This window comes from Olea europaea, chromosome 17 (assembly GCF_002742605.1).
Source record: "Olea europaea var. sylvestris chromosome 17, O_europaea_v1, whole genome shotgun sequence".
In the NCBI taxonomy this organism is placed as follows: domain Eukaryota; kingdom Viridiplantae; phylum Streptophyta; class Magnoliopsida; order Lamiales; family Oleaceae; genus Olea; species Olea europaea.
This window is the reverse complement of record NC_036253.1, coordinates 5,816,846-5,829,291: the sequence shown is the minus strand read 5'-3', so window position 1 is coordinate 5,829,291 and position 12,446 is coordinate 5,816,846. Positions and strand designations below refer to the sequence as shown.

The following is a 12,446-nucleotide window of genomic DNA, read 5'->3' as shown; positions in this document are numbered from 1 at the left end:
TCCAATTTGAAGGTCATTATCAGTCACAAAGACAATTTCACAAAGAAGGCAGTGAAAGATTTGTTTTGCACTAAGCAGAAGGAGAGTTTCTCTCTTTTTTTTTTTTTTTTGTGAGAAAAGTAAAGGGTGAATGATTCAGTTTATAGGCTCCGTGGGGAGAACGAATTTCCCAGAAATATTGCAAGATTAGGATAGAAAATCTGCAAGATTATGTTAACTAAAAGATAGACCTCATCCAAGACGAGATAAGGTAGATGAAGAAAGATATCGATTATATTTATCTATCTTTTCTTGTGATAAATCAAATTATCTCCAAATTGGGTATTCTGCATCTAGTCCAATGGACTGATTACCTCTAAATACCCAATATAATTGAGCTACTTTAATTGTGGTGTGGATTTAATTCTTCAATCCTAGGCTTATAGCCTATGAAGTTAAAACGGGCCTCGATTTTTCATCATCGCCTAGGGGATTTGGGCATCACTTACCAAACATGCCCAACAACCTCCACCTTAATGCCAAATCATCCAGCAAGTCAGATAAGATAACAAATAACTTAAGAGAAAAGACTTACAAGTTTGTACCAATGTTTAGAAGATCAAGGCAGCTTCTAAACTTTACCAATGGGAGCACCTTAGTTCCCATATCTGCAGGATTATATTTTGAAATAACTTTCTCAAGGTTTACCAGTTCTTGAGAAACCATATCTCTAATGAAATGCAATCTAACATCTATACGTTTAGTACATTCATGAAAGACAGGATTTTTGCATAGGTGAATAGCAGATTGACTATCAGAATATATTGTCACATTGTCCTTAAAAACACCAAGTTCATTTAATACACAAAGATTCTTTAAAGGCTTCAGTAGCAGCAATGTATTTTGATTCAGTAGTGGATAATGCAATAACATATTGAAGTTGTGATTTCCAACTAACATATGAATTACACAAAGTAAACATGTAGGAAAATGTAGATTTCATATTATCTCTATCACCAGTATAGTTAGCATAAGTAAAACCTTTCAATTTTATTCCTTCAATTCTAAACTTATATATTAAGCCAACATTGCGTGTTCCTTTCAAATATCTAAACAACCATTTCAAAGCCTCCTAATGTTTAGGACTCGCGTTTGACATATACCTACTAAATTTACTAGCAGCAAAGGCTAAGTCAGGGCTATTACACACCATTAGAAACATCACAGAACCAATGGCATTTATATATGAAATTTGTTTCATATATTCTTCTTCTTCTTCATTAGTAGGTGATTGTTCTTTAGATAATATAAAGTGATTAGCTAAAGGTAATGTAATAGGTTTACATTCATTCATGCCAAATTTCTTCAAAATTTTCATGATATATGGAGCATGATGTAAAAAAAAATGATTTAGACCTATCTCTTTGAATTTACATGTCCAAGATTCTTTTAGCATTACCTGGTCTTTCATATCAAAGTCATTACTTAAAGTAGTTTTTACATCATTTAACAACTTCAAGTTGGGATGAATCAAAAGCATATCATCCACGTATAGCAACAATAACACACAATCATTATTGTTTGCATTACCTTGATAGTACAAACAATGATCAAATTCACTCCTTTTAAAACCAATTGTCTTAACAAACTAATCAAAACGTTTGTACCATTTTTTAGGAGATTTTTTTAAACCATACAAAGAGCGTTTAAGAAAACACACATGATCAGGTTTTTGTTTATTTTTAAAGCCTTTAGGTTGATCCATGAAAATCTTTTCATCAAGTTCTCTATGCAGAAAAGCAGTTTTAACATCAAGTTGTTCAAGTTCCCAATTGAAATGTGCAACTAATACAAGTATAGTCCTAATTGTGGTATACTTAACAACTGGAGAAATGATTTCATTATAATCTACCCTTTCCTTTTTTGTGTAACCTTTGGCCATAAGTCTAGCCTTAAACCTTAAATCCTCTCATTTGGTAATTCCCTCCTTAATTCTAAAAATCCATTCACACCCAGTTATTAACTTATCTTTAGGTCTTGGGGACTAATTCCCATGTTTGATTCTTATCGAGGGAATTTATCTCTTCTTTCATCGCTTTCACTCAATCCTCAGATTGTTCACTCCTTAAGACTTCATCATACGTGTTTAGTTCCCTATAAACTAATTCTTCATAACTAGCATAAGTAAGTTCAAAATCAGACTCTAACCTTTGAGGCACCCTATGGGTTCTTCTAACTCTATCTCTAGCTAATTGGTAATCAAACAAAGGGTTTTGCTCTCCTTGATATTCCTCTATAACTTCATCTCTCTCAATATTTTACTCTAATTATCTTCTAGTTTAGGATTTTGATGCTCCACCTCAATTAAGATGGTGGGGGTTTGAACACTTAAGGACCTTAAATTTACTTGAGATTCGTCACTAATGTTTTCTTACTGTTTTTCTCTCAAGGTGTCACTTTTTTATTTTAGACATTGCATTTCAGACTCATTAAATGTAACATCACGACTTATGATGATTTTAACTTCATTTTGACTTCTATCCCAAAGCCTATACCCTTTCACTCCTTCAGAATATCCTAAGAAACACATTTCTAGCTCTAAGTTCTAGTTTTTCCTCATTTTGATGAGAGAAAGTATCACAGTCAAAAGTTTTTAACATAGTATAATCAACACATTTACCATACCATTTTTCATGTGGAGTATCACCATTTAATGCAGTAGAAGGTGTCAAATTAATCAGATAACACGGAGTGATAACAACTTCGCCCCAAAAAGATTTAGGAATTCCAGAACTCAATATCATACATCTAACTTTGTCAAGTAAAGTACGATTCATACGTTAAGCTCCCCTTTTTGTTGAGGTGTATAAGGAACATTTTTATGTCTAGTAATTCCACATTTTTCACACAAATCATCAAAATCATTATTACATAAATCTAGGCCGTTATCAGTTTTTAGATATTTTATCTTTTTGCCAGTTTGAGTTTCAACTTGCAATTTCCATATTTTGAAAATTTTAAAGGTTTCAATTTTATCCTTTAATAGATAAACCCACACCCTACGAGAGTAATCATCAATTATGGACATAAGATATGTATTACCACCCATTGTAGGATTAGTAGCAGGCCCCCTATAAATCAGTATGAATATATTCCAAGACTTTAGTAGTTTTATGCGTATCAAATGAAAAAGATGACATATGATGTTTACCAAGTTCACAGTGATTGCAAAAAGGCATATTAGACACACAGTCTTTTCTAAATACACCTTTATCATTTAGCAGTTTAAGTCCTTTAATACTTATGTGAGCTAATCTATTGTGTCACTTGTGTGTGTCATCAGTGTTGGTCAAATTTATAGAGGAAGTTGAATTTTTAACAATTTCAACAGTGGTCAGATAAATACCGTTTCTTTTAGTACCTTTACATGTGACAAGAGTGCCCTTAATCATTTTAAGCATGATATTTCCAATTTTACCAGTAAAATCATCAGTTTCTAATGCTTCTACTGAAATAAGATTCTTAGCCATTTCAGGAATATATCTAACTCCATGTAATTTAAGTACATAACTAGTGTCAAATTTCAATGTGATATCACCAATGCCAGCAATTTTATAATGCATGATTATTGCACAAAATAGCATGACCACTTTCAAATTCTTTCATATTTTCAAACCAGTCTTTATGTAATGAAACATGAAATGATGCGCTAGAATCAAGTATCCATTCATTTAAATGTGATTTCACAGTCAAATTTACTTCAATAGGTTCAGAGTTTAATAACATATATACTTCACAAAATTCATCAGAGGAAGTAATAAAATTCGCCTCATCGTGAACCTTTTCCTTTTGTTTGTTATTCTCAACATAACAATCTTTAATGAAGTGTCCAGTTTTACTGCGACCATAGTATTTTCTACCTTTAGTTATATTTCTTGACCTAGATCAACTTCTTCTTTTCTTTTTACTACCAGACGTGTGTCTACTTTGGTTACCATGGGTTCTAGACTGAGACCTACCTCTCATTATATGAACCTCACCACTTCTTCTCTCGACTCTCTCAGCTCGCATTTTCATTTCTTTACTTTTTAACGAGTCTATGACAATTTCAGTTGTCAAAGTATCTCTCCCGTACTTAATAACATTTTTAACTTCTCTATAAGTTTCAGAGATAACATTTAACAAAATTATTATCTTATACTCTTCAGATACTTTTTCACCACAGTTAGTGATATCTTGCACGAGTGTATTAAAGACATCCAAATTATCATCCAAATCTTTTGAAGAATCGATTTTGAAGTTAAAAAAGCTTTCAAGTAGAAAAAGTTTGTTTGGAGTTGACTTAGACACATAAAATTCCTCCAAATTTTCCCAAAGTTCTTAAACTGATTTTAATTTACCAACTTTTCTTAATACCACATCAGACAGGTGTAATATTATAGAAGTGTTTGCCAATTCATCCATATTCTCTTTTTCTTCATTAGTCAAGTTTGTAGGAAAAGAGTCATTAATAGCTTTGGAAACTTTTCATTGAACAAGAATACCTTTCATTTTTTATTGCCAAATTGAAAAGTCTCCTTTATCATTAAAGACACCCAACTCAAAATAATGTGTTGACATTTTACCCAAAAATGCACAGAACACAAATTTAGATATGTAAAAGTCACAGGTCACACAGATTACACGAAATAACAAGATTCCTATGGTTTCACAATAATACGCTATTCTAGAACCCCCAGGGTTTCATGAGAATCGAGTTCTCAAATCAAGGGAAGAACTAGAATAGGAGTCTGAGTATAAGTCTAAAATAATACGAGATAACGCAACGACGTTCAACAAATTAATCTAATAACGAATAACTTCACTTAGAAAATTAAACAAATAATGGCAAGTAATCTTAGGTTCTATCAACAAGTAATGTTTGCCAAGTAATGACAATCCTCAATCCTAATGATCACCCCACACGATGATCTGCTAGTGCGATAATGTAAAGTTTCAGCCAATTTACCAGAGAGGACTTGTCTGAGTCTGTAAATTATGAGAGATGCGAATTTACTGCTTTAGGCCCGCAATTTTGGCCTAAAGTAGCTCAGTAAATATGTGGCAATTTCGATCGTTGATCCACAAGAGCAAAATTGTCCAACTTTTTCTGTGTAACATGAAACAGAAAACTTCCAACATGAAAAATGTTACAAATAATGTGAGGAATAAACTGCTAGGAGACAACTTCCCCATAATCGACGTGACGCGCCGTCGTCGGAGATGCCACGTGCCGCACAGTCAGCACCGCCTCCACCTGCAGGTCTCAACCCTAGTCTCCGTTTCACCAATAGACTTCTGAATTGATGAAAAATTGAGTTTGCAGGTGCGATTTTTGTGCAAAAAAATGGGTAGTTCGATTTTTCTATTTTCTGCCAATTTCTGGTCGATTTTGGCCGGATTTTCATCACCACCACGCTATGATACCAATTGTGAAGCAAATTCACCTATAAATCAAATAAAAGAACCAATTAATGAAGGATTTGCAAAGATTAACTTCAAGAAACTTAAAGCCAAAAACTAAAAAATGGAAGAACGATTTCCCCCTTTTTGATTTGGCTCAGAAACTCGATTCACACCACAAAGGTATCTCCAATTTGAATGTTATTATCAGTCACAAAGACAATTTCACAAAGAAGTCAGAGGAGGATTTGTTGTGCACTAAGTAGGAGGAGAGTTTCTCTTATTTTTGGTGTGAGAAAAATTAAGGGTGAAGGCTCCAATTTATAGGCTCAGTGGGGAGAACGGATTTCCCAGAAATCTTGCAAGATTAGGATAGAAAATCTGCAAGATTATGTTAACTAAAAGATAGACCTCATCCAAGACGAGATAAGGTAGATGAAGAAAGATATCGATTATATTTATCTATATTTTCTTTTGATAAATCAAATTACCTTCAAGTTGGGTATTGACATTTAGTCCAATGGACTGATTACCTCTAAATACTCAATATAATTGGGCTACTTCAATTGTGGTGTGGATTTAATTCTTCAATCTTGGGCTTATAGCCCATGAAGTTAAAACGGGCCTCGATTTTTCATCATCGCCTAGAGGATTTGGACATCACTTACCAAACGTGCCCAACACATTGAAATCGATGATTTGAAGTTTGCTGACACTTATTTTATCGATCAAATTTGTAAACACACTTTATACAAATAACATAATACTTCTATTAAAGTGCCATTGGATTCTACAAATTCCGTTTTGCAGTTAACGCGAGTAGTTTTGCTTTTCACTTTATCAACTGTTAATAGTGAAAGTATGATCTGGACTTATAGTGGAACTTCCTGTTTTATATTTCAAGTATGTTTAAATGAGCTTAGAAAATTTGATTATAATTGAGGGACCCTGCTACAGGTACATCAAGTTTTACATAATAAATTACATAATGTCATATGTCACTATATTATTTATCAGTTTAAAAAATAATCAATTATTCATCCGATCTTTTCCCTCCATATCATTTTATATGATTCAATGTGTATCATTTTTATGTAGAAGTAGCATAATTAATAATTAAGTTTATTTATAAATTTTTAAATATATTTTTTCCATAAGCTAGTAGCTTGATCAAGTTGTGGACATTTTATCATGAGGAATTTGCCACGACCTCATGTATAAATATAACATACAAGGGCATGTTCGGTTAAATAATTGTGACAAATGTTTATAAATCGTTTATGAATGACCAAAAAAGAAGGGTTAAACAATTTTTTATCCACGAAATCCAGAAGCAATACTTATTTATTCATCACTCATTCTTATTTATTTATTAAATAGAGTTGTTTATGAACACTCCCCAAACAACTTTTGCGTTTATAAACAAGAATCCATTACTTGTAAACTTGGATAAGTGTGTTACTCTTAACTTATTCGACGTAGATTATTTGAAAATAAATTTTGTGGAAAATAATTTTTTAAGAATATATTAAATTAGAAAAAAAAATTATAAATTTACGGGTAAAACTTTATTTTATTTAGAGAGTGTAGGTAAGAAAATAAAACCTCCCTTTTTTTTTCCCTGAAATGTTCTCTGCCTTAAAACATTTCCCAAGAAAGTTGTTGATTTTCCCATCTCTTAATTCAGGGATTAGTTGAAAACTTGGTCAATAAACCAAAATATCAACAACCATTTCAACTGTTGACACAGACCTCGGATTTCACCAATTTCTTGTAGAAGTGCCAGTTGGATTGATTGCTAAATCTGGCCTCCCAATACTCTTGTATCCAAATCTCTGTTCATTAGATCAATCGACTGAAAATATCTTAAATAGAGCGATCAAATGGATTCTTTTCCAAGTACGAAAAGTATACATAAAGGGTCGATCCAGTAGCAAAGTAGTGGAAGATTTTCAAGTAGTCACATAGGCGAAGGTGATGAACACAACATTTCCCAAAACGAGAAAGAAACCTTAATTTTTCTGTGTAAAATTAGCGACTTAATTGGTGAAGAAGCCTATATTTTCAGAACACTGTTACTGTCTTGTCTTCAAATATATATATATCCCTTTTCCAAACCACCCCAAGATCTATCCCTCTTCGTATTCTTTCATCCTTGTGTCACAGTTTCTTTACCCTATGTTTACTTACATAGACAGAGACTTGGGATTCTGATATAAACTGATGGCACTCTCAAGAAACTACAAGCTAGCTCTCAGTTTTGCTGTCACTGCAGCTACCCTTTTCTTTTCTCTCTCGTTACTCATTCCCAAATCAGGTAAAAGAAGAAGCACTGATTCTCAATTTTTGTGTTAAGCCATATGTGTTTTTCTTGACTGTGCAATAATCTATGTCAGTTGGGATTGGGCCATCGAGCTACAGTGCAACCGAGGAGCTAAGGAAAATGGTTTTGGGATCAAGACCGCCGGGTTGCGTGAACAAATGCATGAATTGCAGGCCATGTGAGGCCACAGTAGTGATTCCTCCCCACCGGAAAAAGGTCTATGAGAAATCATCAAATAGAGAAGATGACACTTACTATCTTCTCTCATGGAAATGCAGGTGCTGAGCTAAGCTGTATCAACCTTGAAATTAATCTATTATAACAACAAATTAATATAATAATTAGCTTAATATTGTTGATTTCTCATTGCCATTTAATCTGCTTGGACTTGATTTATGCATGGCAATTCTTCCCGTATTTCTTTGTCGTTTTCAGGTTTTATATTCGTTTCAACTGCGAAAGGACATGTCTCTTTTAACTTTAGTAAAATGAACAAGGTCAGAATATCATAAATAGAACCAAACATGGAGTGGTCATGTCTTTGATCATCAATCAAAAGTTTCAATGTTACTATACCTAAGGCATGCTTCAAAAAGTTGCTTTCGCCACGCATATTTGTTAAATATTTTGTTGGCTAAAAATTAGTCGAACTTCATCAGTTAATTGCACGTTCTATTAAATTTGTAACTTTTATTTATTTTTCACGAAATTCACCATCTTTTGTTAACTTTTAACAAAATCAGGTAATCCTGCGTTCAGTATAGTTTTTCAAACATGCTTTTTTTAACAAAAAAAAAAAAAAAAAAAAAAAAGTTGGCTTTACTTGACTTTGGTTTGTGTTAAAAAGTTTCAAATTGGACATGTTAAAAGTGAACGATTTCTATCATTAACGACTAATTGTTCAAGTTATAATGACAGCTTGATTACAACTTTAAAAGATAATATATTATGGAATTGGGATGCAATTTCCTCTTTCTCAATGCATCAAATTTTAAAAAAGTCTGCAAAAGCAGATTATAGTTTCTAATCTACAGTTTAAGTTGTTGGTCGATCGTACGCTGACTGGGTAACATGCCAAGCAAGCAGATTTTTATATGGCCCTCGTTCGGCAACAATTTTTGAATAATGATTTTTAGAAAAATGTGTACTAATTAAAAAGTAAAAAAAAAAGTTTCAAGTTTGCACGTAAAATATTTTATTACTTAAATATAATTGAAAATTAGTACGTTTGAAAAAATGAATTTTAAGATTACGGTTATCAAACAAGGGCATAGTTGTTCAAGAAACTTAAATTGAAAAGGGAAATGCTACTCTGATGGGGGTCTTGATCGACACCCCCTCCAGTAGGGGGGTGCCAAATAGTCGCATGTCATAGGGGCCTGTTAAGGCCCTTGTTCATTTAACATGTCCGTATTGAAAATTGATAGACCCCTTGATTTGGTTAGAGGTCTCACTTACCTTTCAATGGTGATATGTAACACTATTAACAGAAGTCTTTGACACGATTGGAATCATTTCATGATCAACTGATTTTATGATTTTAGTTGATTCATAAATAATCTCAACTTGTAATGGTTTATTTCAAATCTACTAAACTTTGGGAACAAAATGAAAATGCAATTGCAGAAATTAGTGCACATTTTGCTTATATCATTGTATCACGAGCGCTACATCTCCAAAATGCACAATGTTATCGATTGAAATATGTCAGAATTCTTGAACCATATTCTTGGATGATATGCATTAATTGACTAAAGAATATGTCATATCTTTGTTGTATTCACATTCATACCTAGCGTACAGCAACAATTTGCACGTCAATCAGTAGCTATGAATATTAACAACCATTCTTCACTTCTACAAAATGTCTTTTGTTATACAATTTTTTTTTTCACTCTTTATTCTAATTATAATACTTTATCAAAATGGTGCCACAAGTGACTACACACATTGGCATAATAGAAGTATAGAACCAGAAAGCATGTCTGATTATGTGGAAGGAATGGAAAAAGGATCATCCTGTCCTCTATAAAATTTTGTCTCAGTAATCAGTAGAACCCACTTTTAATGGCAGGAAAAAAAAATACCCAACAAAAATTTGCTCCAGAAAATAAAAATAGGATTGTGCAGTGTAATGATCTAAACATGAAATGAAGAGTATAAGTTGGTAGGCATTCCAGAGGCCTAATTAAAATGCACAAACTAGATGTAAAAAATGAAAATGATAGCCAAAATACTGCAACAGTTTCAAAATAATTCACAATCCGACGGCATGACGTAAAACAAAGACAACTTGTCTCCCATATCATCGAACACGGCACACTTTTGCAAAACCTTAAAAAGCAACCAAATCCCCAAAACACTGTCGATTTCAACACATTGAAATTATATAAAAATGTCCTACTTCCTGTTCTTTTCCTCCCTAAGCTTCCTGGGAATGAGGTTGGGATCTGTTTGGTAATCCCCAAATTTTTTTATTATTGTCATACAGATAAGAGGATAAGTAAAACCTAGCAAGAGGGCATTCGAATCTTTCTAGCATCTCAATGCATGCTATTACGAGATCTATTGCTTCAAATGACATAAAAGTGAAGATTCAAGCAGGGAATCGAGTACCGTTAATGAAGCGGTGAATCATGAGCCGAACGAGGAAGATGAAGAATTGTCAAAAATCTTTGACCGCCCAGCTCGAATCGTCGAGAAACAAGATTCCGACATATCATTGCACTATTGGAATAATTCCATATGTGGGCTTCACATTCGATTGCAAAACTTACGGGTTAGATGTATGACTCATAATGATATTTGTAATTGGGCCAAATTTGTTAAATGATCAATTGAGCCTTTTGCACCTTACAGATTGTGATTTATTTGGTGTGGTAATTTTAGGTATGTGGGTTGGAAAAAAACCCTGATTAGAATTCTAGTCGTAATGGAACGACTCAATTATTTCCTATATAAAGGCTAGGTCCCCTTTTCTCTCCATATATATGTTATATTAGATTGCCCCATTGATAGCTAATACTTTGTGAAGAGCAAGAAGGGGAAGATTTTTGCTACTATTACAACTATTATTCATATCAACAATGATTTCCGCAGGTATAAATTCATTTTATTAATTTAATTTTTGTGATTCTTGATTCTTAGCATGAATAAATTAAAATTCACAATTGGTATCAGAGCCTTCATGCTGAGATCAGAATCCCTAATAAAAGAAAAATAATATCATATCTCGTTTTCTACCTGGATAATTGAAAGTTGGCTTTCCATATTGTTATTGTCCTGGCAACTTGAGAGAGTTAGTTCATACCCTCCTCACCAACACCTTGATCTTATATACAAGCATATACATTGTATGCACTTGCACTTCAATTTCTTTTTGGTTTGAAATTAGCGCTGCAAAACGCCAACTCCGCCGCCATATTACATCAATTCCTTTTTAGGTTGTAAATAGCATCTTGAATAATCCATAAAATCAAAACCCATCATCTACTTTTTGCCTCAATAATTATAAAACAGATTTTAAATGGACCAAAGAGTTTGAAGAAGAAGGGATAATCGATCGTGGGCGTATTTATTTGTTCTGTGAATATTTATCTATTCTGTGAATTCTATGAGGAATGAATCTTCAATTGAATTTGTGTATGGGTTTTTGCCAATGGTGATTACCCAAAAAAAAAAAAAGGCGAAGTCACGCTGTTGCCCAAAAACGCCGCCGGCGACATGGGCGGCGCCGGGTACTGCCGGTGCCCCAGAAAGAAAACAAAAAAAAAATTCAATTTCTGTGGAGAACCAGCCAAGGTAGACGGGGGCTTATGCCGCAAATAACTAATCTTCAAACCCCTGTTTGTAATTTGAGATTGGGGGTTAAGTTTGTTAATAATAAAAGAAGGGCCTGCCTGTAATTTAAGAAACTGGTGGACCTGACTTTAATTTCAGATATAGAGTCAGAGTGTAATTTTCAAAAAGGGGATTAAATTTGAATTTTGAAGTTGGATTTAAAAGTCCTTACTCCAATATTTCAATTTTGATCCAGTTGAAATTTTATTTGTTGATTGACTCAATTAAAATAAATAAATAAATAATTGATTGATGACTTTTATATTTTTCATTAAAATGTTTATGCATTTAAATGTTTCCATTATTTGTGTGCTTGAATTTCAATTTTTATGTATACTGAAATTTTTGAAATTTTGTTACCAATATCGTCTCTCAATCACATATGATTTTTTGTCTTTTATCTATTAATGATTATGATTTGTTGCGTAATTATTGTTTTGTAATTGAATTTTTATAGAATTTGAGACGATCCTTATTTTTTCCACAAAGAGAAATATTTTGAAATAAAAATGGGTGGTAGTTGTCAAAGTGACACGCTCATTATTATTTATTCGATTTTCTCTGCAATATATATATATATATATTGCGCAACAATTTTTGTTTATTGCATATAATATCTTGCCAAATGTGTTATTATATGTGATGTTTTGGAAAATGGCATAAGGCAGTTAACGATCTTATTTTGGTTTAGAAATTTCCTTCTGCCCAAAGGTGTTGGTATTTCGAAAACCAGTGTAATTTTGTTAACTAGCTACATGATATGTTTTAAGAGTACCTTATAGCATGTTGTATTGTCGACCCAAAGGTGACTTTATGATGATGCATCTAGGCTCTTACCGTAATAAAATCCATATGTTTCCAT

At 32.9% G+C, this 12,446-nt stretch overlaps 1 protein-coding gene across 1 annotated transcript; it reads left to right on the top strand.

Moving 5' to 3' along the window:
- Nucleotides 1-7,231: 7,231 nt before the first annotated feature.
- On the top strand, nt 7,232-8,121 carry LOC111365790 (EPIDERMAL PATTERNING FACTOR-like protein 8). Its single transcript, XM_022986312.1, has 2 exons — nt 7,232-7,738; nt 7,818-8,121. Exons 1-2 carry the CDS (start codon nt 7,645-7,647, stop codon nt 8,027-8,029), a joined length of 306 nt encoding a protein of 101 aa, XP_022842080.1. The 5' UTR covers nt 7,232-7,644; the 3' UTR covers nt 8,030-8,121.
- The last annotated feature ends 4,325 nt before the right edge of the window (nt 8,122-12,446 follow it).